Source organism: Epinephelus fuscoguttatus, linkage group LG6 (assembly GCF_011397635.1).
Source record: "Epinephelus fuscoguttatus linkage group LG6, E.fuscoguttatus.final_Chr_v1".
NCBI classification, from domain to species: domain Eukaryota; kingdom Metazoa; phylum Chordata; class Actinopteri; order Perciformes; family Serranidae; genus Epinephelus; species Epinephelus fuscoguttatus.
The window spans coordinates 35983675-36010090 of NC_064757.1; the positions used below are offsets into that span (position 1 = coordinate 35983675).

At 41.5% G+C, this 26416-nt stretch overlaps 1 protein-coding gene across 1 annotated transcript in view; it reads left to right on the forward strand.

Moving 5' to 3' along the window:
• col27a1b (collagen, type XXVII, alpha 1b) overlaps nucleotides 1-26360 on the forward strand; it is a 112020-nt gene extending 85660 nt beyond the window's left edge. Inside the window, exons 37-61 of the mRNA XM_049578153.1 lie at nucleotides 1402-1509; nucleotides 1610-1663; nucleotides 1931-2038; nucleotides 2121-2174; nucleotides 3974-4027; nucleotides 5087-5143; nucleotides 5233-5286; nucleotides 5378-5431; nucleotides 7444-7497; nucleotides 7628-7681; nucleotides 7789-7896; nucleotides 7982-8089; nucleotides 11108-11215; nucleotides 11316-11369; nucleotides 14429-14491; nucleotides 14657-14710; nucleotides 14813-14848; nucleotides 15388-15405; nucleotides 15558-15593; nucleotides 18007-18033; nucleotides 18601-18666; nucleotides 19994-20165; nucleotides 20264-20373; nucleotides 22211-22429; nucleotides 24574-26360. Of these exons, the coding sequence (XP_049434110.1) occupies nucleotides 1402-1509; nucleotides 1610-1663; nucleotides 1931-2038; nucleotides 2121-2174; nucleotides 3974-4027; nucleotides 5087-5143; nucleotides 5233-5286; nucleotides 5378-5431; nucleotides 7444-7497; nucleotides 7628-7681; nucleotides 7789-7896; nucleotides 7982-8089; nucleotides 11108-11215; nucleotides 11316-11369; nucleotides 14429-14491; nucleotides 14657-14710; nucleotides 14813-14848; nucleotides 15388-15405; nucleotides 15558-15593; nucleotides 18007-18033; nucleotides 18601-18666; nucleotides 19994-20165; nucleotides 20264-20373; nucleotides 22211-22429; nucleotides 24574-24720 (1977 nt within the window). The 3' untranslated portion in view covers nucleotides 24721-26360. The remainder of the gene's footprint in view (nucleotides 1-1401; nucleotides 1510-1609; nucleotides 1664-1930; nucleotides 2039-2120; nucleotides 2175-3973; nucleotides 4028-5086; nucleotides 5144-5232; nucleotides 5287-5377; nucleotides 5432-7443; nucleotides 7498-7627; nucleotides 7682-7788; nucleotides 7897-7981; nucleotides 8090-11107; nucleotides 11216-11315; nucleotides 11370-14428; nucleotides 14492-14656; nucleotides 14711-14812; nucleotides 14849-15387; nucleotides 15406-15557; nucleotides 15594-18006; nucleotides 18034-18600; nucleotides 18667-19993; nucleotides 20166-20263; nucleotides 20374-22210; nucleotides 22430-24573) is intronic.
• Nucleotides 26361-26416: the final 56 nt, after the last annotated feature.

A 26416-nucleotide genomic window follows, 5' to 3' on the forward strand; every position in this document is an offset into this window, starting at 1 on the left:
TGTCATCATCAGAGTCTTGTGATTGGTTACCTTGCTGCACCTCACAGCATCTTTAGTCAGCTGGATGAAACCCTTTATGTGCCTGTCTCTGCAGTTTTATGCTTTTCATCCACAACACAGCTGTTCCAGCATTTTCTCTGAAAAGTTATTAGGTGCTGAGGTGGGAAATTGGCAGTACAGACTTCCCTGAATACGGATCCCTGTTCCCATTTCCATATGCTCCCATCCATGCAGAAAATGCTCTTGAACATTATAGGGATAGACTACAAGCTACTAAGAATTTATAAGAAATCAAAGCTAAAAGCATCTTAACATAAAGTCGAATGACGGGTTTGTCAGTGTGTTGTAGACTCCATTCTGTTCTCTAGTATAATCAGTAGGTGGGAGCACATTGCACTGGTTTTCATCTTGTCTCCGCAACAGATGTTTCTCAGCGTCTGTATGGAAATATCAGTCTTCCTCTGCTCCTGTTAGGCTATTCATGTTTCCATATTCCAAAAGGCTTTATTTACATTTTTTCCACTTGGACAGACCATTAGTGTTTTTGGTTTTGTTTCCTACTCTTGTTACACAGACAGGCCTTGCTTTATTTTCCCCTGAAACTACTGTTGGACATGTTGGCTATTTACAAAACTGCTTGTTTGCTATGAAAGGTTGTTGGCCCACAGTTTTTTAGTTGTGATAACGTAGCATCAGATGTGCAGCTGAGCCTCGGCCCACTTTTAAGCAGCAAGCGATGCACCTTGAAAATGTCAAGTCATGCTGACTGTCTTATTTTCCCTTGGAAGAAATATTTCCAAATTACAGCCTGTTGTGTCTCACTAATAAATCATTTATGTTTTATTCTGTCTAAACAACTGTAACTCTACATGCCCAAGCTGCCAGTGTAGTAACTGCAGCTAGGATCCTGCATCAAGATGTTTATTTAGAGCTCAGATCTCCCCTGTCCTGGGCTCACATCTTTGTGGCGTGTGAATACAGGATAAGATTGAAGTTTTATTTATAACCTGCAGTGCTCCCAGAATCAAACTGCTGCTCAGACAGGGGTTCATTGGATCAGTCCTGCTGCTGTCAAAATTCAAAAATAAGGGTGACAGAGCTTCGTTGCTGTGGCCCTCCAGGCTTTGCAGTGACCTTCCTGCAGACATTTTGTCAGCTGATAATGTGGATTAAAAACTATAAGCACAGACAGTTGTGGGTATATTATATGTGGTGAAGGTCTTTTGTCATTTATTTATTTATATTTGACTCATAAAAAAGTTTTTATTGGATAAAAATATTATTTCTTCCAGTCTGAATATTTTATTCAAATTTATTCACACTGCAACGGACCAAAATCCTGGCTAAGGCAACTCAATTGTGTCATCATCTTCTTCATTGGACTTGTATTGCTCCTCTCAGGGTGACAAGGGGGATGCTGGTCAGGAAGGAGCGAAAGGAGACAGGGGTGAAATCGGTCTAAAAGGAAAGGAAGGACCTCCGGGGCATCCTGGACTGGTGGGTGTAAGGGTGAGTGTCTCAACAGCTCCAACTCTAAATTTCATTCAGTTCCCATGAAAGGATGGCTCTTTTTGTCCTCTTACAACCCTGTTCGATTTTCTTCCACCAGGGTCAAGAGGGTAAACCTGGCAAAATTGGTGACAGAGGAAAACCAGGAGAAAAGGTTTGTCAGTTCACTCGCTCGGGGCTTATCCACACCTTTCATTCTTGGATGTCGGTCAATTTGCTCTCTTGTACGAGGGGTTGAATAGTTCTCTGCTGTAGGGGTAAACAAACAGTAACAGGTCGGTAACCTCCGTAAGCGTGACAGTGGAAGTGCTCGTCAAATACACTTCAGTATTAAATGTTTGAATTGTGAAACTACCCACATAACTGTTTGGGGAAGTTTGTACTCTCACTGCATACCTGCTCACTGATGGACTCTCTCCAGGGGAGCAAGGGTCACCAAGGTCACCTGGGTGAGACTGGGCCAGCCGGTGACCAGGGAGAGGTGGGGTTTGTCGGACAGAAGGGAGCGAGAGGAACCATCGGGCCAGTGGTAAGACATCCACAGATGGTTTGAAAGGCTTGCTTGGTTGTTGGTGGATGTGGGCTAAATATATTTGTATTTATTTCCCCAGGGTGCTCCGGGGAGAATGGGCCAACAAGGAGAGCCAGGCATATCAGGTTATCAGGTGAGTAATGTTTCTCAGTGTGAGTGACCTCACAAACATCTTTAATCTGCTGTCTGTTCATAAATGTTAAAAACAGTGACTGTCAACATTTTAAGCCCCTAAAATAAAGGCCTTCTATCTCTCTATGAAAACCTTTGATTTTTATATCTATGCCACATAGTCGTGTATGTGGTCTGTGGGTAGAAACACAAACATTTTGGTTACTAGGCCTGTCAGTTATTTTTGTTGGATGAAGATATAGTCCCAGAATTATTGCAATAAACGATATTGTCATTTTAAGACTATTTCATGCCACTTATCTAATGATAATGACCCAAAATAACCACATGAACACCTTTAAAACAATCAATGGGATTTATTAGATTGAAAACCAGCAAACAAGACAATAAAAATCCCAGGCTGAGAGGCAGCAGTTCACACACCAGAGGCCTCTCTCCTCTGCTGCTGGCACAAGAGCTCTTAAGCACCTCCTCCATGCCAGGTGCAGTGCACCTCGTTAACTAATGCAGCACACCTGGGCAGATCTACAAGGGAGGGAAAAGGGACAGCAGCACAGAACACATACACAAGCCGTAACATAATGCAAGTCCACCCTTTCAAAGAGTTATGACCTGTAATTAACGCGTGTTGATATATACAAGAAAGTATACATTAAATCAGTTTGATGTCCATAGGGGGCGTGGTGACGAGAGCCTACTCCAGATGACGTATTGCTAGTCTGATTTATGTAGTGTGTGTGTGTGTGTGTGTGTGTGTGTGTGTGTGTGTGTGTGTGTGTGTGTGTGTGTGTGTGATTTAACTTGATATTATTTCTACGCTACAAAGCACTTTTCCTCCTCACAACCCAAAAGCCTGGATTGATTTTTTGAAGGTGTTTCATCTGGGTTTATATTTCACACAGAACATTATCGAATGATAATATTGACCTGCGAGTGGATAGTGTGTATTGTTCTGGTGTTGATGAATCACAGGCTGGCCCTCGTTTGCTGGCGTTTTGTTCTTCCTCTTTGCCCCACAGTCTGGGGAATCCTCTGTTCCGATGTGTAGTTTTAGTTAATTTATGTTTAATGCAGTGCCGGTCAAATAACTCAACTTTGCTTTCTCATTATTCTTTGCCATTTAAAGGTATAAATGAGGGTAAAATGTAACATATTATCTTGGTTAATGGCGCTGCGTGAAGTAAAACCTTAGATGACTTCAATTATTTTTTCGTTTTAAAATTGGCCACTAGAGGGCAAACACCAAAACAACTTCTTTGTGTACTATGGTGGCCATACAAGGACAAATACAAGATGGGAGTGTGTGCTTGCAGCTAGCTAAATGTACCTCTGATATATCTAACCATGCCAACGAAAAAGAGACTTTATGTTAGGTTACTTAAAAGTCTGGAGAATCTTCTCATTTGCAGTAGATTTTATCGTTTTTTTTTTTTTTTGTTTTTTTTTTACAGCAGATTAAAAATAGCAGTATTACTGGTCATTACCAGTGCATGCACATAATAGATGCAGGGTAAGATCAGGGTTGAGAAAACGATCATTGCAGATGTAAGACTACAGTATAATCAAATTCTCAACACACATAACCACGACTCGACTGATGGTCCCCAAAATTGCATTCTCCATGGCAACAAAAGATGAAGTGATGATAGATGACGCTGTTAGAACCTCAGTTTACACAAGTTTCATCCCCCTCTGTCTCTGCCTCCGTGTGATTCTCCACATTATGAGCGTAATATTTCACACGGTAAATTGGGAGTGAAGGCTGAGAGGTCGCGATCACAAACTCTTTTCTTGTCACAGGGTCACATGGGACTGCAGGGCCCCCTGGGACCTCCTGGGCCAAAAGGTGAAAAGGTAAATTACCACATTTACTCGCTGTCCCTAATAGCCGTCTGCTCTTTGATTGTATCTAATGAGCTCTGGAGGCCTGGAGTGGGTGCATTACTTAACACCGTAACACTGTCGTGCACCTTACTGTCTTTAAGTGCATGGTCAGTTTTTTTATGCATTGAAACTCCAGTTGTGTTCCTAATTAGTGCTCCCTCTGTCTGTCTTGTTGCTCTTGCAGCACTCCTGAAGTAGTAGTCCCTAATTTGATCAATGATATTAACTAAGACACATCCAATTAACTCTGTGCTGTCAAATGTATATAATTAGCCAAACACCTGGTCTGCTCATGATTTTGGGGATATTAGCACCATAACTTGTGTTTATTTGACAGGAGCAGCACACAATAGAACACATTGCACCAGAATTTAGTGAGACACTAATTTGCATTTTTTTTAGTCCCTTGGCAGGAGCCATCTGGATGTGGATATTTGTTATTTTCTCTTTGCCAATACCCACGAAATAATGCCGGTGCTTGCTTTCTAATTAAATCAGTGTCATGCTATCACACAGGTCGCTGCAAAATGCATGATCGTCAATTTACAGAGCCAGGTAACTCTGGCACTGAAGCACACTGCTGATAAATACAGATCGCTATCACAGTTTTATTAAAAGGACTAATGCTGCAATATATTGCTTTCATCCATGTACGTGTCAGCTTTGCTCGGCCCCCGGCCACCACTAATTATTCTCCCACTTTTAGATGCCTGTTGGGCTCTACATTTATTTATTTAATTTGACACATGCACCACACATGACTATTAAAATTATACGCACATCCGTGGTTATTGTTTAATGAATCCCATAAAGCGCCTGGAACAGACATTGGCTCCATTTATGTAAAATGGGATCATTGTGGGTAATAGCGCATGTAATGATTTGCAATTCATATAAAGAGAGCAGGCAATGTGTTCCCATTGTTGTACTCTTTCAAACAAAACATGCATTGATTTTGCACAGACCATTGGCTTTGAGGGAAATTCCATTGATTGCAGTTGTTTGTCTGTGTCTATATTACTCGTTCAGGGCGAACAGGGCGACGACGGCAAGGTAGAAGGTCCTCCAGGTCCCCAAGGTGACAGAGTGAGTTTCTTACATGTGCTTGTTTTTCCTGTGTGGTTTGTTAGCGGTGGTCATGATTGGTTAATTAATTTGTTTCCCTGTGAACAAAGGGTCCCCCTGGAAACAGAGGAGAGAGAGGAGAGCCAGGCGACCCCGGATACATCGTAAGTGGATTAAAAAAGTGGACACACTTTTTGTCTTCAGATATGGTGTCGGTTAGGTTTGAGCTATGATCTGTTCTGTTTTGTTTTCCAGGGTCAAATTGGTGTAGATGGAAAAAGAGGTGAAGCTGGTGCCCCGGGGCTTCCTGTAAGTGTCTCATTCATGTTGTAGGTGTACTTATACAGGGATTGTTTTCACGCAGCACTGCTTACATTCACTACAGGTTACTATTGCAGGAATATTACATGTGTTATAATAGGACAGATAAGATGGAACATGCTTTTCAACATTCCAAACAAGATTACTGTATTCATTTTTGTTTGTACAAATTTGGAGTGAAAAAAGAAAGGAGCATCATGCAGTAGTTTGGGCACCCTGAGACATTTGAGCTCTCATGCAACTTCTACCAGGGTCTCAGACCTTAATTGGCTTGTTAGTGCAGTGGCTTGTTCACAGTCATCGTTAGGAAAGTCCAGGTGATGCAAATTGCAAAGCATACTGTGACTCCTGAAACCCTGTCCCGTCAATCACAGCCAACAGCGGCTTGTTACTTGCTAAGCTATTCACAGCAAACAAGATTTTCATCCGGGGTGCCCAAACTTTTGCATGTTGATAAATGATATATTTTGGGCGGGGCAACACAATGGTTTGAGTTGAAGGTGTGAGAGAGAGTAGTATCAGTAACATCGTTAACACTGTGCTACATTACAGAGAAATACAAAACCATACTAATGAACCCTCATTGATATATGTAGTATATTATAGAGAGAACTGGAGCCAATAGCGTGACTCAGACAGCTGTTCAGTTTAAAGTGGATTTATTTTCACTAAGGCAAGACAGGGTGTCTTAGGTCGATCCAGGGCGTTTGGGGGAAACAGGTTGGCAGGCGGGGATGGCAGTCAAGTGGGTGACCAGAAAGTGTGGCTCTGAGGCACAGAGAAACAAGGTTTAGGCAAAAAAATCCTAGAGGAGAGAAAGCAACAAGCAACAAACTGGCTGTAGTTCACACTGCAAGGTAGACTTAACGATCTGGCAGAGACAGGACTGTGAGCCAGGGTATTTGTACTGCTGGGGTTGATTAGTGGATGGCTTTCAGGTGAGCAGGCTGATTGGCAGCAGGAGTGATGAGAGCCACGCCCAGACACAGAGACAAACAAGGAGCCACAAGAAACAACAGCACATGAGGAATGAAGGAAAGGCACAAACTATGACAATATAGGCCTATATTTTATCTACAAGTGCACGTCACACACTGAGTGAGCTGCCTGTTCATGACGCTGTGGGCTAATGGGCATGTAGCTACTTCCATGTTTCAGATGATACGTCATGTTTGTAGTCGACCAATGAAGATGAGTTTACATATCACCTTGGGTTCGTCCTTCACCTTCTCAAAATGATCCCACACTTTGGATTTCCTGCCCGACATGTTATTAACTAGCCTGTGGAATAACCGCAGGTACCAGCCCTGGAAATTAACCTGACTCCTGTCTGACTGCTGAGCGTGGACACTTCAAATTAACCTTTCAAATTAAATTCCCACATGGTTCATTCCGGTGTTTTTTTTTTTTCCCCTGTGACTAAGCAACCAGTGAAATCTTGCTGACTAATGACCTTTATGGTCGACCGTTAGGGGGAAGCCCTACATGCAACTGCACCTGTCCAACAGAAAACTAGCCAGCCCATTCCCATCCTCTCCTTTTGTATTCACCAGCGTAATTGAAAGCCAACCCCAGATTCAGTCTTGTTTAGGAACGAGCTTTGTCTGCTTGCACCTCTCTATATTTGCTATTTTTTCTTTGCTGTTTCTGCGATTTTCGTTGCTTTCTTTTAGATGTGAGCTGCTTACGACCATATCTGGGTGCTCCCTTTTTTTATAAAGTCCGGCCCACAAATCCTGACCTCACCTGTGTGCTGTTATTGGCTGGGGGCTCCACATCCACCGGGGCCCATAAATGTCCGCGTACAGCAAATTTAAGAGTCCCGACACACTTCTAGTGCATTATAAGTGAAAATTGAGAGGGATTACTTTTGTTATGAGGTATAGATTGTTGTGTTTTGGGAAAATTCTGCGTAGTATCACCAGATATCAGATATATAGACACTTCACTGTCCAAACACAGCTAGTATTATTTAACTTACATAGTGATGATCTTTTCAGGGACATCCTGGACCAAAGGGACAACCAGGATTGAAAGGATCCAAAGGTGACCAAGTAAGGACATACATATGGTGGCATGTTTATTTTCTGTATTAGAAAAGTCATTTCATGTAGTATTATTGGCCTGGGTTTTCTGTCATGCAACCATGTCAGAACTGTGGAACATGAACTCTTTCTTCTCCAGGGTAGGAAAGGAAAATCAGGGGCGAGAGGCACATCAGGAACCAAAGGACCACCAGTGAGTTAATTTCTCGTCCTACTATAGAGTGAGGCATTTGAGCTACCTGTTAGTGTTTAAAATCAATGCAAGCTTTGACATTAACATTTCAAATTGTCTCCTCTAAGGGTCCAGAGGGTCATCTTGGCCCGCGGGGAGTCGTGGGCAGGGAGGGACTTGAGGGCCCGCCTGGCCCAGATGGACTGCCTGGTAAAGATGGAAGCAAAGGAGTCAAGGTTAGGACGCTGTCAGTGGTGCACCTTTTGAATGACTGAAAATAAAACCAGCCCTCGTTGCTATTCACCAATCATCTGTGTTCAGGGGGAGCAAGGAGACGATGGACAAATGGGCTTACCTGGTAAACCTGGGCATCCTGGTACAACTGGTGTGATAGGGCTTCCTGGAAGTCAAGGCTCCATCGGACCAAAGGTGACAATGATGGGTGGACAGTATGTCCTGCTTTTTTTTCTTTCATTATTTTAGCTGCTGAGCCAAGAGTGCAAAGTTTTAATCTGGCTCACAAAGAACTTTAATGTTAAGCTATAGCACAAGCTTTTTCTGTACATCCCAATGATTTTATTGCCAATATCAAGTGGAAATTGCCAGCTCAGCTTTAATCTGCCAGGGTTGCCTCCCTTGGCACGCAGTGCTGCCTTTATGTTTGGAGTGTTTTCTAATCTCAAATGCCAAACTCTGCACAAGTCTTTACACCATATCTCTAAAGACCTCTTATTCACAGCAATAATTTTGGGAAGTTCGTGTTGCAGATGTTAATGAGTTGGCACTGTCTTGATTTGCACGGCCCTGCCAATATAACATTAAATTTAAATATGCATGACTGTGAGAAACACAGAGAGGCTTTATGTGTTAATATTAGGTGATTTTCACTTCCCTGCACAAAGTTAAGGAGTAAGTTGCACTCTGATTTGGTCGTGTTGGTGATCCATGTGCAAACATTTATTAAGCTACGTTCAGACTGCAGTATATGGTTTAAATTTGTTTTATTTCTTAACAGTGTGAACAGCACAAATCTCATGAAATCTCATCTTTTCAGTTCTGATTTAAGTTTAGATTTTTGGTCACTCTAGATCAGGCCCGCCATCAGGGGGTCAAACGTCAACATTTTGTACCCCTGTTCTTAATTTCTAATGTCTGGCCTGCTCTAAATCAACATTCACCACAATTCTGCGCTAGTGGAGAATCAGTCACTCAGTGAAATACAAACATGGAAAACAGCTGCGATGATGTATTTGAATTTTGCTTGTACGGAAACACACATCAAAGGGTCGTAGTGTAACTGGTCTGTGTTTAGAAGCATATCATAACAAAGGCCAGACAGGAGCCAGGCTGACATGGCTGCAGTGTTAGAGAAAAGTTAAGAGCCTGAAAGCCAAGTTTTGTATTCCCGCACACCTCCATATAAAAGCAGCCATTGCTCCACAAAACATCATAATTAAAGTGTTGTCTCTCTTTGTGCTCACCCACATTATCATCTGCTCGTAAATTCGCTGGCTTCCACTGTATATCAACTTTTAAATTAAACCATAAATGCTGACTTCAGTGGCTTTTATGTTTACTTCGGTACGACAGCACGTTGTGTGTAACATCTTTGTTGGTGTTCTTTTGTGCATGTGGATAAGTTAATAATAAAATAAATCCGAACTGAGCACTTACGCTGCATTTATACCAAATCAGGGGTTGTAGGTGATTAGCCAGTGTTGTGCAGCAGTGTGGGAGCGTCACTTACATGGCCCGTTTGTGAGACTCGCTATAGAAAGCCAGTCACCCCATCTCAGCAACTAAGTATTTCTCTTCAGTAAGTTTCTTGATGTTGGCTTGAAAGATCTGTAGATTACATACATTTATTTTACTCACTATAATATTTACAGATAAAAAGAGACTTGTTCCTGTGAACTGTGGGTGTCATTCAGTCTGATTCCTGGTCATGGTTTGTTTTTTTTCGGTCCAGTAATGAAAAAAATAGACAACTATTAAATATCTTTTACGTATTGGTAACCTTATTAAAACATACCACCACAGCAGTTAACTCTTTTACACAATTTTTAAATGAAACAAATATATATTAAATCCTGCTTTTTCACATTGTTTGAATGAAAACAGAAATATAAAAGTGAAAAATAAAATCCTGCTGTTTTTAACACATTTTTTGAATGAAAAATATAAATATACATTTCTGCTTTAACAGTTTTACTCAATTAAAATAAAAAGTATAGTGCATCTGGTCAGCTTTAAAGCCTGCTCAGATTCAGTTTTACTAGGAACTTACTTAGCTTTCCCACTTTGTTAAAGTGCTGTAAACAAAACATGCTTATATCTAAAGTGCAGCTTAAACAATTTTACTCAACTCCAATGGCGTTGATTATTTCTTTAGCGCGATGGTCAGGGAAACGCTCTTTCTTTTTAAACGACGACGATATCGTAGTTTGCACCAGATTGCTTTTTCTAGTCATGCCGGTTAACGTTCAAACTCAGGTGGTGTCGCTTTAGATGCGTTAGCATGTTAGACGTGTTTCCAAGTACATACCTGACCGCTGTTCTGCAGTGTCGGCACACTGCTTTTGTCTTGTCCACTTGTTTGTTTCCATCGTCGTATTTTACCCTGAAACCAAAGTGTTCCCGAACGGAGGACTTAAGGTTTGCGGGTGGGTCTTCAGGTTCGTCAGGCTCACTTGCCATGTTGTCAAAATGCGAGAATGCGCTACACAAAGTGAAAGCGGAGATTTACGGGACTCAGTCCGTCACTCAATTATGTCCGTTGGGGAACTAGATGTTTTAAATCGCTGGGCTTGCAAAAACGGAATTAAAATAAAACAAAATAAAATAAAATAATATCCTGCGCCTAATAATTCGGTACAGGGTCGTGCCGAACCGAAAGTCGCGTACCGAACGGTTCGACACAAATACATGTACCGTTACAGCCCTACTGGTTAGGTTATGTGATTGGCCACTGGAGCATGACCTCAGGTTGTATTTCTCCAAAAGTTGATTCTGTTTCAACCTTTTAGGGCAGGGCGCTGCGTATTTTCCAGCATTACCTTGTGGCCCCACCATCGCAGCCTAGAAGCACTACTCACATTGAAATAAATGGGAGAACTGGTATTTTTGCCACAATATGTGGTGTGAATGCAGCCCAGAGCCTGCAGTGTGAATGCAGCCTTAGATTTGGACGGTTTGTGAGGAGATTTGAAGGGACACCACAGTGATGCAGGGGAAAAGGCACCAGCACTGTTGAGATCCAGGTTTAGTTCTTGGCAGTGGTGCTTCCTACTTGGTTAGGTGCCCCATTTAATCTAATAAGCAGTGTCAGTTGGTAGGAAGCCAGTGAGGGATCAATAGCCTGTACTTCCACGGGTTTGTCTGGGCATCTGTTTAGAGTTTACTGGGGGGGGGTGCATGTGTTTACATGTGTTTATGTGTGTTCTCCAGGGGGAGAGAGGTCTTCCAGGCCAAACGGGTCCATCAGGAAAAAAAGGCTCTGTTGGCGGGATGGGATTGCCGGGGAAACAAGGAGAGCAGGGACCTAAAGGGCAACCAGTGAGCGCTGATTTATCAAATAACTTCAAATTTCTATACATGACAACTGACTTGCATGTTCAATGACGAAGGTTACCATATGTTCTCTTCTGTTTATCAGGGGGATACTGGTGAACAAGGATTTCCAGGGGTGTTCGGTCTGTTTGGACCAAAGGTATGCACAACCGTCAAGCTCCATTCACAACCACAGCGGTGACCTCAGGTCAATCAGGCATTAAAGTTTTAGTTTTCCAGTCTGAGCAAAGTTCTTATCTCTTCGTCCAGACTGATGATACGGCTCTCAGACTGTAAGATGACCCAAAAAGTAATTTTCAGGGCTTAACTCACATTTTGGTTGGAGTACTTTCTGTGAAGTTTGAACGCCTAAAACTGTCTGGAGGTACATTACCTTCTATTGTCTTCAGTAAAAATTTATATGAAAGCTGTTATGTATTACAGTAACATGCCCCAGCGTGACATCTGCTCTGTCATAAGTCTGCTTTAGTTACAGCACTGCTGCAATATAGATTATTGCCAGCTGAAGAAACACAACAGGCTTTCCTGGAGTCTCACTCTTTAATTTAAAACCCTGAGGGGCATGTTGGATATTTTCCTACTGCGGGAGTTGAACAGGAGTGTGAAGCAGATGAGCTTTGTGTTGGTGTTCAGTGGAGTTTATAATAATTGTTCTAACTAAGAAGCAGTGAGTAAGGATAATTAGAATAAAGTCATCAGATAAAAGTGCAGGCTCTGAAACAAAGTGTTTAAACATCACAGATTGATGTTGAATGGTTGTAATCACGTAGCAGCTGCAGCATTGACCTTATTCTAAATAAGACGAGAGATTCGACTGTTTACACAAGTTTCTTGTAAAACTTTTACACTTTCCACTCAGAATTATTACAATAAGCTGTTTTTATGGTGTTATTATGATAAAAGCGACGTGCTGCAAACCATTAATTTTTACAGCTTTATTAGAGAAGATTAAAACTGGTAGCACATGTATCGTTAAGCAGCGGGGCAGCTGTTTTGTCATGGTATATGAAAATGTTACGTCTTGGATACACTAACAGAGCTGTTCTGCATGGTGTTGCCCACAGACTAATGTAGGAGCATTACACATTGTAAAAGGGAGGGATGAGGGGTGAGTAAGTGGCAATCACCCCCCTGAGAGTAACAGGCTGAGATTGCTGTCAGTAAAGCAGACTTTAATATCTCCTTGAAGGTGATGCAGGGTTTTTCTAAAATAATAATCTATAGACCATCACTTATGACCCAGTAGCAGTCTGTGGCTGCGTATTTATCAGCAGAGGCCCTTCCCTCTGTCTGCGTTTTCTTATTTCTGTCTCATTTTGCTGTGTTCGGGATATTCTTGGGCATAGCGTGTAGGTGAGCAGTGTAAGTAGGAGGCATCCAAGAGAAAATTGTGGACACACCTACAAAAAATTAAATATTCAAATTAAATTCCCACATGGTCCAGTCATATAGGTTTTGATTAATTTTAAAAATCAGTAGATTAATCGATAATGCTAATGGTTTGTTGCTACCTTAGTCTTGTGGAAAGCAATATATAAGAGAGAAGCTGAAGCCTTGAAAGAAAGTCATTGTATGCAATCTGAAACTGTCCCAATTCCATACTACATGCCACTTCTAAGCAAGTTATCAGTGTGCACTGTGCACCATTAGGCTCGTTTGAGATGAGCCAGACCTGTGCAGAATTCATCACCGACTGTTGATTTGTGTCCGACTTGATCCTGACTTGCTCTGACGTCACACATGTAAGCAACGATAACCTCACAAGATTGAGGCGGCCACAGTTTTAGAGCCAGGCCCCACAGTTGCTTTCCACCAACTTCAAGATGCATGACGGGAAATGCCTGGCTGTTGCTTGATCAAATAGCTGATTATCTCTTCGTCTTAACCACAAACACGAGGTTTGGTAGAAAATCCTAACTTTCTGCGTAATTATAATATTTAAAGCTAGATTCTAGACTGTTGGTCTCATGTTGTACAATGAAGGTTTATTCTGTTAACAAACATCTTGTGTGGCTGACAGTTATAATAATACCTGTTCTGCAAACTACATTGTGTTTCTGTGACCTTTTGTATATTCTTTGAAGGCTGCAAGAAATAGGACATCTTTGATGGAAACTGTCCCACTTTTTGTCACTGTCCCCTAATCTTGTCTTATTTTCTAGGAGAGGTGCAGTTCATCTCGAATGAGCACATTGTAAACGTTTGTCTGCACACTGAATCCATTTTATTTTTGAGTGTTTGTTTAAACAACACTGTAATGCACACAGGAAATGGATAACCTGCTCACAGCTGCAGTCAATTAAATAAACTGCTAATGGTGTACAGTAGGATAAACTCTAAAAACACCTAAGGAAACAAACAAAAATAATAATGCATTTATACTTTAGGGGGAAAGTACTTTGTCTTTGTTAAATTAATCTGGCAATTTTAAGTTTGATTTTGACCTCGACATCCGTCAAAGTATTGTATTTACTTTTGGTACAAATGAAAAATGACTTTTAGATTCTGTATACTAATTGCAAACAGTATAGGTGATGATTAGCATTAGCACAGCGGGAGAGCACAATTAAGTCCCACCCCACCAGAGGAGGAAACAATACATCGCTCTCTTCTGACTTTGTTTTGCTTGAAGGTGCCTCCTTGTCATCTTGTCATTTATGTCTGCCAGCAAACAACAGAGAAATGCCCCAAGGTTGTTGTGTCATGGGATGCACTACCAGAACTATGTTTTTATTTAGCTGCAGAACTGAAAAAAATGAGGTTTCAAAAGGCCAAAAGTGGATACAGATGTGAGGCATCAGCAGGAAGAATGGGAAACGGTGGGATCCTGACGCTCAGCGTGCCATGTGCAGCAAGCATTTTGCTAATTTGACCAGACAAACTATTGAGGTTGGAGCTAACTAAGCTATGCAAAGCCTGGTTTTGATCTTTGTTGGCTTAAATGTTTGTAATTAGCATGTAGTCTGGAAATGGGAGTGCATTCTCCTACCGCTACCACCTAGTGGCCATTAGAGGAACGGCATCTTAAGACATCTTTGTTTTAGCATCCAACAGTCGCAGAGACATTTATCAGAGTACAACTTCTGCTTGTTGCAAACAGAGGTCAACAAAGGTCACTGATGATTTACTACAGGTGTAACCTTTAAAACTTACCGTATCTTATCCACTGTTATAAATGACAAGTATTTGTCTTCCTAGGGACCCCAGGGAGACATGGGCCCGGCCGGGATACAAGGACCAAAAGGGCCGCGTGGTTTGTTGGTAAGATGAAGATTAATGGTAGTTTGGTAACTCTGTGCAGTATTTCAGCAGATGCCGGTGCTCTTAACTCTCACAAACTGCACACTTCCCGTGAAAAATAAGCAGTGCGCCATGAGATGCTCCATCATATGTGTCGTCAGTTACTAACATGCTTCTGCTTTCCAGGGTATGGAGGGAGCTTTGGGCCCCGTTGGCATCATTGGCCCCAGCGGTCATCCTGTATGTACCTCATATCTCATCCTCTCTGCCAAGCTTTATGTGACTTCTCTCTGCTTTTTCAGCAGTGATGGAGTGATCCTCTGTCTCCTTTCTCTCCATCAGGGACCCCAGGGTGACAAAGGAAGTCGGGGGGAGACGGTGCGTGGCGCTGTTTTGATGAATCCTTTTCTGTCTGTACTGTGAGCACAGAATAGAATACTTAGTATGGAGAAGGCGCACCACTCAGCCTCCTTTGCCCTCAGCACTTTTCATTTCCTATTGTGCTCCACTGTTTGTTGTTACACTCACAGTGACACTTAGCTGCTGTGGAATTCCTGTCAGGGTGATAAATGTTGGCTGCATGCTCATCTCAAGCTTTTTAAGGGGTTTGCTGAGCGTTCGTACATGGGCATATTTCACAAGCTCACTCCCCAAACGCCAACATTCATGTATGAGTTTCCTGCGTGAAAATAGGATTTGCTGTGTAGAAATAAGATTTCTGAGTGTAGGCTTGCAAAGAGGCAAGAGGGCAATTCAACATACAATAGATAAAGATGTCTATTGAATTGGCTGCACAAAGACGACGTTCCACTTTGCATGACAGAGTAATTTTTGGTCTGCTCTCAAACTCATTCTGTTATTGTGGAACTGATTGTCCACTTGTGAATATTGATTACTTTTTCTCTCATCTTTAACAGGGGTTGCAAGGACCAAGGGTGAGTAATTATTCACTTCTGTAGCTTAATCATTATTCTCTGCACGGGCCTGTGGCTGCTCAGCACTAGAAGAAATGAATTAACTTTATCATCTTCTATAAAGGCCAAGTCCTAAATAATTTGAAAGCTAATGTGGTGATAAAATTTTTCAGGGATTGCCTGGCCCGCGTGGACCACCTGGACCACCAGTAAGTTTATCATTTTGTATGAATGGCATATCTTCCTTTTTTGGAATTTGGACTAGATTTAAGAGTCTGAAAAAAAAATCAACAATGAGAGTCATGCTTGGTTAAAGGTGCAATGTGTAATGCCTGGTCACATGCTCCAAAGAAATGGGGGGCAGCATTTCACCGGTCTACTACTGGGCCCATACCATCTAAATTTACAGCCATCAGTTATAAAAAATAAAGCTAACTACACGGGCTGGGCGATGATATATTTTCAAGCAAGATCACATTTCTCCATCAACACTCAGAGAGACAGAGCTGCTCCTCTGTTTAATCTGTCTGTTCATTAGTCTACAGTGTGACATCGGTCTGTATGTTGTATGTGCTACACTAAATCAGTCTGTGAGGTGAGTGACACTACAGCAGCACACGTGCAATCCAGTGCTGCACTGCTAGTTTGTGTGTAAGGTGGATCATAGCGTGTCACTGGCAGTTGTACTCTATTGTATGACATGGAGACAGCATCTGGATGCAGGCGACAGATGTGTTTAAAAAAAATGCAGCGACAACACAGATGTTTTATATAGAAGATGTGTATAGCGCAGATAGTGTCTCTCGCTCCTTCCCTCCCTTGGCCTCACTGTTGATGCTCTGTGCATAAATAAGACTAATAGCCTAAATAAATAAAGATATAAACTAGATTCATTTGAAAGGCCATGGAAAATGATTTTAACTCCTCCCACAAAGTATTTTAATTGTTTCAAACTACAATGGATTAAGGCCTATTAAATACATTTACAGTCATGTTACAGTTTTGTGTCCTGTGCTGCAAACCTTTAAACCTCTGTAGCTCCAGTGCTGTGTGCAAAAATGTCAATGTACATTCATTTTTTTGTAACCCCCTATCCTGTCAGGGGTTGCGGGTGTGCCCTAGCCTATCCCAGCTGACTTTGGGCGAGAGGCAGGGTACACCCTGGACAGGTCACCAGACTATCCCAGGGCTGACACATAGAGACAGACAACCATTCACGCTCTCATTCACACCTACGGCCAATTGAGAGTCATCAGTTAACCTGCATGTCTTTGGACTGTGGGAGCAAACCCACGCTGACACAGGGAGAACATGCAAACTTCTACACAGAAGGGCTCCCCTACCCTGAATTCATACCAGGAGCCCTCTTGCTGTGAGGTGACAGTGCTAACCACTGTACCACCGTGCCACCATTGTTAATGTACAGCCCTGCTATTTATTTTATAGAAATTTTCATTTACATGTTGTGCAGCTTTCAAACGGGAATACAATCCCTGTCTTTGCCTTTTATTTTGATCACAATTTGTTTTCATAAAAGTGCTCGTGACATCTCAAATGTGGCTTTGACTTGAAACTGAAAACATGTAGCCCATTTTGAAGAAAATACCGAGATATGAATTTTTGTCCATATCGACCAGCCCTACTAACAGAACAGCAAGAATACACAAAATTCAAAAACAAGGCTTTGCTTAGTTTTATTAACACCATAGCAGCAAGAAAACAGCCGCGTCAAAACCATATCGACACCATTTGGCATCTCATGTTGGACTGAACACAGGTTGGATACTGCAGTGACTCCCTGTTGTACAAGCTGTGCGACAAAACAGGACAGGCCCTGGTTAGCATGCTCATTTGGGTAAATATCACTGCAACACAGTACAAAGACGTTTTTAACATAATGTCTGTTGATAATGTGAGTTCATTTTTTGGATGTTTTATACTGAAAGTGTAGCTCTATCTGACACATTATACCTTTAAAAGTGTTCTTTAAGCACCCTCCAGAAATCAAGATCACGGAGGGAAGATTTCAGAGGGAGAAGAGACTGGAACACACTCATTGATTTCACAGCGCACGGAGCAGAATAGTCTTTTGACTCTAATGTGTATCCATAAAAGCCAAAATGTAATGTGTTTTCATAATTCACATCCCAAAGTTACACTGAAAAAAAGGAAGTACTCAGCTGTGGGTGCAGTATCTGGTCCCCTGGAAAATCATTTGAGGTGTAAAAACTAATTTGTGCATCTACACCCAAGCTGAACTGTGAGCATTTGAAGTGTTATTGGGAGAATAATCTAACTAGTTAGGGACCTGCTTGTTTTCCACTCTGATCTGATTCAAATAGCTGTTCGCCAGCGGCTCTTCTTCTCTGCATTTGACATGCTTTATTTCCTGTGCGTTCACGCCTCATTTCCTGTGCATTCATGATTGTTTCTGTGCATTACTGCATATTGGATGAGATTGGCAGAGCCCACCACCAACAGTGTCGATTAGCGTTTGCAGAACTGCTCTCCAAACACAATGCACCGAGTGACTGTTTCTACAAAAGTGCCAACAAGATAAACAACTAAAGTGTGTCAGTATACATGGAGATTATAATAAAAGCTTGTCTCTTTGGTTTTTAGGGTCCTCCCAGTTCTGTCCTCTTACTTGTAAGTATGCTTTTATTTTTTAAGTCACAGTTTTGGGAATAATGACATGTAGTTATCTCTGTGAGAAGTGCTACATAAATAAATTTACTTACTTACTTACTTACTTATAGTCAGAGTGTCTGCAGGTCCTTAAAATGTCTTAAATTCAATTATGTAAAAATATTATATATTATTATTTAATCTAATTTTATTGATCCACCTTTTAATTACTATTTGTCAAAATGAGTCAAGCTGTTTTGCATAAAGGTCCACATTTCTGATGTTACAAATCTTTAAACCTACCACTGAACTTAACCTGCACTTACTTGTTGACAAAATGTAGATTAATCTAAATCAATCTAATAACCATGTCTCTGTCTGTATGAGACCACATATATACTATCTCCCTTTATACTTACCTGCATTGCATTAATAAGCAAAACATGATTTGTCCAAAAAGTCTGTCTTAAAATGGTAAAAACCATAAAATGTAAGTGTCTTGATACCTGTAGACACCTTGGTTGAAGTACAAAAGTAAAAATGACTGTCGTCGTGGTTGCCTTGTTGTCTTGCTGTCTTCTTTGGTAGAGAAATGAGGCTCGTGATGCCACCTTTCAAGACATCATTGACTCCCACACTTCACTGAGGCCAGAGGTTAGTTTTGAGGGGAACTGTGTACGTTGCAAGGAATCAGTGTTGATTGTTGGGGTTCTAATGGGTTTTATTAACACTTGGAAACCTGGAACAACATTGCTTTTCATGTGATGCTTTCAGACGCCTTTCGCAAGTATTTAAACCTTTTAACCCTGAGCAAATTGATGTGATTTCTTTAATAAAAAAAAAAAAAAAACATGGGAAAAAGGGCAATGAGCAACTTGATAAGAAATGTCCCACAAATTAAAAAAAAAAAAAAAAAAACAATAGGGAAAAAAGTTAGGGAGAAACTATAATAATAATAATAATAATAATAATAATAATAAACTACATTTTCAAATTTTGTTACAGAATTCTGAATTTTTTTTAAGCACTCTTTCCGGGCTATTTAATTGTTTGCTTGTTTTTAAACTTTAAATTTCTTGCTAATTTTTTGGGTCATTTCATTTCTTATTACCATCTTCCCTTGTTTTTAAAAGAAATCAAGCCAGTTTGCAGTTTGGTTAATCTAACGGAGTCGTTATAAACCTGAACAAGTTAGAAATCCAACTAAGTCTGTCAAATAAGTTATTCTCTGATCTGATAAAGACTACATTTAATTTTAAATTATGCCTTCCTACGACAACCGGTTCATGACTTATAGAAAGGGATGTAGCAAAATGGTGTGTATATCTGTCTGTGTGTGTCTTTCTATAAAGTTTGGTCATGGTACGTGAATTCATTTAGAAACTATGCACTTTTCTGTTACAGGCCACTTCCACTGCCTTTTAGACAAGGGAACTAGAGATGCACTGATTTATCACCCGCACATTCACTTCAGCCAATATTTGCCTTGTTGACTGCCGTTGGCCTGTGAGCAAACAAGATGACACTCACTGATGGCAGTGGCTGATGTTTTTCTGTTGTGTCAAATCAATTTTGTGCAGACTAAACAGCAGGGCTCGAGACTAACTGTTAATAATTAAGATAATTAAGATCTGTTTCCCCTGTGCAATAGGGGGAATAAATAACAAAAACATAATGTTCAACAACACAAAAACATCAGTATTGGTATCGGCCCTGGATCAGTGCATCCCAAGCATGAGCAGTTAGTCAGCTGTCCTTTGCCTCAGAAGCAATCCACATCCATAATAAACATTAACAAGTAGCATGAACACAAACATACACACACAGTTGACCTCCACGGCAAGTTCAGCCTCTTAGGGTAAAGACTTTGGCCGCCTAAGGTTGGAGAAATTGTTTTGGACGAACCAATTTAACTGATTGACAGAGCGACCTATACAGCTGCTTGTCATAGCTAAAAGTCATGCTATATTTTTGTTCAAAGCATAACTATCAGAGCATGGACCTGCCCATGTTGGACCAGAGCGCAGAGATCTTCAAGACCTTGCAGCATCTCAACACTATGATCCGGAGTCTTAAGAACCCGCTGGGAAACCGTGACAACCCTGCACGAATCTGCCGAGACCTCTACAACTGTGAACAGAAGATGCACGACGGTGAGGAGACATTTAAACTGCTTAATTATTTCCATGCACATATCCTTTCTGTTCCTGTTAATTAAGAGCTCTGTTCTGCTGCTGCTGCTCTTTGACAGGCACTTACTGGATCGACCCAAACCTCGGCTGCAATGCTGACACTGTCGAGGTGACGTGTAACTTCACCAGTGGAGGACAGACCTGCTTGAAGCCTATCACAGTATCAAAGGTTCGGATCACTTCTTTATTAAGTCATTTGCTTCAGCTAGACAAACTCATATCACTTAGATGCAGAGAAGAACACTTCAGGAGCTTGTTATGCCGTCAATGGATGAATATCAAATGCGTGATTGCTTGTGTGCATGTGGAGAATGTTTTCAAAGGATTTCTCAAGAAGCAGAGGAGCTTAGAGTTTACTGTTCATGTTATAAATTAAGGTGCACAGCTGTTTGTTTTTTGGCCCTGTACTATAAACTGTAGCTCTTTTTTGATGGATAATCATCGCAATGAATCTTAGGGCTTCCCATTTAGTCCTGTTGGCCAAATCACTATCACAGGCACGCTCAGTTGGCAAGTAATGCTCCAGGATCTTAAGCTCTCCTTTTATGCTTTTGTTTTGGAGTTATACTTCAGCCAGAAGATACTGCAGTGATACATCGCAGCACACAAGAACAGATATACAAACTCACAGCCTGCGTGAACTGCAAATTAAATACTGAAACAGACATCCATGTATCAAGTCACAATGTGTGATACAGATGTAACTCAGTCTAATTAATAACAGGACTGGAGTCTGTTATCAACTCCCAAATAGATTGTGCCTCTTCTGTTACAGAGACTAATACTTGCCAACAACTTAGTTCAGTAATTGTTGTTTACATCAGGAACAAATAGTGTCATTAAAGCTGGAGCAGGCAGACATCTGGAAAAGGCAAAAGAACCGCAGAATGTGAAAATCCATCCACTTCCTGCAGGTCTCCCCTCTCTGTCCTGGTACTTCATACAGTAACCCAGTGTTTCCTATACATTGATTTATTTCATCCTGTTTTATTGTAGAGTTCCACATACGCTCAGCCACTCCTTGCGCCATTCTCTCTGTTTATCAGACCATGAATGAGACAAGAGTTAGCTAGCTAGCCACCCAACGGTCCCTCCGCCTCGCTCCTTGCTGCTGTGGACAGCTTTGCCGGAATGAGAGCAGGCAGCGGCTTTTCCAGGAAAGAAGCTAGAAAAGGAACTTCGATTGGCAGCTACAGCAGCTCAAATACAGCTAGTATGAAGCTCACAGCACCAGTTGTCACAGCGAGCTGGTGGCCAACGACAGCTCCAGGTCTAATCTGTGTAACGGCAGCAACAGAAAGTTTTGGTGATCTGGCGGGAAGGCGGGGCTGTCTGGTCCCCTGGAGCTGGGGCTTGCGCTGACTGGATTGGGGTTGCTGTTGGTCTGTCTCTCGATCTGCTGCCCACTCTCCTCTACGCAAGGTGGTCTGTAGCGGCGGGAAGTGAGGCGGAGGTTACACTGTAAATTTGAAGCTCTAGCTAACATTAGCTACATAAATGTGAACTGGAAGCTGCAGCCTTGAGCCTTTAGCTCCAGTTAGCAGAAGGCTGAACCATTAGCAACATTTTTTCTCCATCTCTGAAATGTTTCGCCAACATTGACACATTTTATTGATTTATTGTCAGACTCTCTTTTAGACTCTCTGTTTGGTAAGTTCATCTTCCTTTTTTGGGTTGCTTTGCAGTGTAGGGAGTTGTTGCCAATACTGGAATAGCAACTTTCTGCCATTGTACCATACTTTTACCAAAGGGATGTGCATGTGCATCTGCATTTGTAGGACAGCCAATAGGAACACCCTCTCTCTGAAATGGTCTGTGATTGCTCAAAGAGCCAAGAGGAGGTGTGGAAGTCTAGTTTTCTCTCAGACCACTTGAATTAAAATATGCTCAAAGTTTATTTGGGGATTTTTGCACAGTAATGCCTAAAAAACTGCCTCCCCCAGCTTTAAAAGAGGCCTGTTTCTTAATTTGTAATTATTTAATAAATACAAATTCTTGCTTTCTAGTTGGAGATGGGAGTGGGTCGTATCCAGATGAACTTTATCCACCTTTTAAGCACTGAGGCCGTGCAGCACATCACCATCCACTGCCTCAACACCCCTGTGTGGGCACCAGGACCTTCCATGCAACCTTCATCCAGGGCTGTGAGCTTCAAAGCCTGGTCAGGGGAGAAGATTCAGGCAGGCGACCTCCTGGAGCCGCTAATACCCAGGGACGACTGTTGGGTAAGCACTGCTACTTTTCTGGTATATGTAGTACTTACCCCTTGAATCCAACAATCCAACCATGTATACATCCTTGAAGGACAAGTCCAACATTTCGATAAACGTATTCACTGTCTTGCTGAAAATTAGATGAGAAGATTGATACGAGATCGAACTGTGTGTTGAATGAGGCTCGTGGAGTTTTCTTGTAAACAAACAAAAGTTACATAAAGATATTCTCAAAAAATTTAAAATATAACCAAACAATTTATGGTTTTATGGGGATTAACATGCTATAACTATTTCTCATCCAGGTGTAGAGACTTTATGGTGTCTTGCATATAACTCCCTGTAAAGCCACAACATCAGGTTCCATTTGTGCACTGATAAAACAAACGTGATATTATGTGTCAATTACGTGTTAATAAGCAGATGTTTAAACTTTGGAGTGACCCAAGCTAGCTGTTTGTCTGCTTCTAGGCTTTATGCTAAGCTAATTGCCTTCATGTGCGACCTCCATACTTTGACCACAACATAAAAATGTCCTCACTTACCTCATTTGGCGTCTAATCATGCAGATAGTTTGGGATTTATTTCTCCAGCTTTTGAGACATCTGCTTGTAATATTTCTGCCTTCAACCCAACACAGTAGAGGTGATTAGAATTAAGTTTGACGTGCACACAGCAGTGTCACTGTTACTGTGACTAATCCACAGACCTCAATGTCAGTGGTTTCGGTAGAGAATAATTCCAAATTAAAAAAAAAGAAAACAGGAAGACAACAATAAAGCCTGTGGATTATTCAGAGTGACTTGGACAATAGGCGATTTTGGACCGGATCAACTCTATCATAGTCCTAAAAGAACCCCCTTTGTATGATTTCTGGACCTCCAGAACTAGGAACCATCGTGGTTTTTTAAGGACCAGACACATCAAATCAATGTCAAAGAACTAGTGGCAACAAAGGCCCACTGTTGTGTTGCCTGTGTCTTGGTCAAAAAGTTGCACTTGAACACACAGCAAAGACAACAGCCAGCAGTCAACTAGCATGAACGTTCTGTGCCTGCATAAGAGGAAATAACTCTCTACACCAGCAGATGGCAGTAGACTGTATTCATCATTCAAAAAGAAACCAGAGGGCCGACAGGACGGATTCCAGATGCTAGTTAGCCAGTTAGCACGTTAACAACACAACCCAATCTTGAAAGAACAAATAAGATGTACGGTGCTCTGACAAACAGTCACAACATTTGGAACTCTTTCTGCTTAAGAGCTCAATGGCTTAAAAAAACAATCGTACCTCATATAACAAGTTTGTTTTTCGATCTTCACACACTCTTGAATTTAGCTGTTGAACTGCCAATCAGAGTGATTTAATTCACTGACAGCGCCACTATCTCAGATGCTAATCCAACATGATGCTCTGGCCAAAAAACAGCCAACAAGGGCCAACTGGTGCCAACTTGCCGGTTTGAGGGACGTTATAACTGCTATTTCAGAGTGGGTACTCCCCCAGCATAAGAGAAGGTTTGAGTGACGCATGTATACGTTGATTGTTCGAACACATGAGCCAGCGCAGTACCTGCAACCGTCATTTTTAAAGCCTTGGTAGCCGTGTAATCAGCAAACAACACAGAACAAACAACAGCTCGTGACAAACAAAATGGAAGAAAACAGACAAATGGACCAACAGCGAAGTCCAAGCTTTACTGAGCGTATAGGCAACTGGAAAAATACATGATTATAATTCATATGAAGCGCAGAAGTGATGTTGTTAAACCACCTGCCAGCTGTTTTACATCACTACACGCTCCTAGCGGTGGTGCAAATGCAAACAGATCAAATACCCTTGAAGCTATGTAGTTCTCGGGGGGAGATCCCCAGCGTACGTTTCCCCTCAGAGAATCCCCCGAACTATAGGGTCTGGAAACGGCTATTAACAGAACGCTTGTGGAGAGGCAACCTGCTGCCGAATTTAATGTAGGTTCCATATTCACCTCCTTTGTTTCGGGGGTGGAGGCAGACATCTCAGCGACACATGTCTCAAAAGCTGCACCAAAAATCCAAAACTATCTACATAGCTATATAAAACTAGAGGTAAGAGAGAGAACTGACCCTTTGATGTTATTTTGTCTTCCACATCTCATGACATCTTCCACTTTCAGATCAAAGATGGCCGCTGGCATCAGACCCACTTCATCTTCCAGACCCAGGACCCAAACTTGCTCCCCATCGTGGACGTGTACAACCTCCTGACCACAGAACCTGGTGCACGCTATCACCTGGAGGTCGGACCAGTGTGCTTCTTATAGGGCCCTGAGGAGGGGCTGGGAATACTCCTCAAAGGAGTGACTCCATGGAAGAGAGTGGACGGGGGACACTAATGCTTCTGTGGTTTCCAGAGCAACTGACCCCCATTGTCTCTCCAAAAAATATGCTCGGACTGCAGGAACAAGAGGGGGCGCCAGAGAGAGAAGGCCCGTTGAAAATGCAGAGACTTCTAGCACTAATCAGCCTATGGAAAACAATAATAAGCTCCTTTTTCAGAGACTTGTTTGTGAGATACAAGACCTGAATGCCCCTTTTGGAAGGAAGTAATATGAACGTCTCGTCTGTCATCTCTCGGACCATGTTGTATCATATTTTCTTCACGGTCTGATAACCTGATTTTGCAAAAACATACGTTTTTCAGAAGAGATCTGTACAGAAATATGGAACAGTTACATCTGCAGATGCAACAATTCCTATTTTAATGTTTAAGTATTATTTATACATGTATATGTACTGTATATTGTAATATAAAGTGCAATAGTTATTGTTTCACAGGCCTTTAGGCATATACAGTATCATCATATCACTCATTCAGGTATTCAGTGTGCTTCAGACACACAGGCGTACTGTCTCCAGGTAAATCTTTTTGAGCCTCTAATAACTGTCCAGTGCTGAGAGACGCCGCGTTTATACAGATATCCTTACACAAACAACTGCTGTGTGGTACTATCCGTGCTAAAAATGGATCGAAGCTTTCCACAGTGTGAACCGAGAAAAGTGTGTCAAGATGCTACCTCGTACTGCGCCTCTCATCTCGCAGCAAACAAGACGTTACCTGATATAATCTGGGATGACATGGAGGTGACACCTGGTGCTGCAACGGTTGACACTCTTTATGATAAACTCGTGTCAGCTCTCAGCAACGCAACAATATGTCTGTGCTTTATGAAATAAAGGGAAGATTGTAAAATATACATGCAGGCCAAACTCATTAAATTATATTTTCAAGGTAGTATTTTAACATTTTCAATATTCTTTGTACTGTCTGACACTGAGTCTGACAATATAAGTTAAGTTTTTGTATCTGTCAAAATGTAAATGTCTAATTATGCAACCTTTATTATCTACAGTGGATTCTATTTAAATTTTATTTAAATTCTGATTAGCTTTCCAGTTCAAAACCAGGCATCGGTCATATTTTATCACATTTTCGGAGCCATTTGGAGCTTTAAGGATTCTACAGTCTGTATGTGTTTTTCTAATTCAGCTGTCCGAGACAATCAACTGTATTTAAGGACATTACCATCCTTACTATTTACTGTTTATGCATTTCTCACTCACAGGTGCAGCATTCACGGTTGGTCCAGCCAATCCACAAACTCAGAGGATTTCTTACAATACACAACACTAAACAACACTACCAGGGTACACAAGCTAACAGTGTTTGGTCTGTACCAACGTTTTATGCTGCATGAATGAAGTCTAATGACTCGACAGGTAATTCAATAAAAGTCTGAAACCTTTGTTGATAAGCAGCTTTCAATTTTTTCTCATCAAAGAAAACTTCATAGCAAAGTGAGAGAATAAAATGCATTTAAACTGCCTACTTGTGGCAGTGTGTTTGAGCTTCCTCCTATTCATTTCACACCTGGAACTGTCAAGTCCTGACAGCTAACACCGTTGTAAACATGGAGAAAGATTGTGTCCTTGAAGTAATGCCTTGTTTTTTCTTCCCCG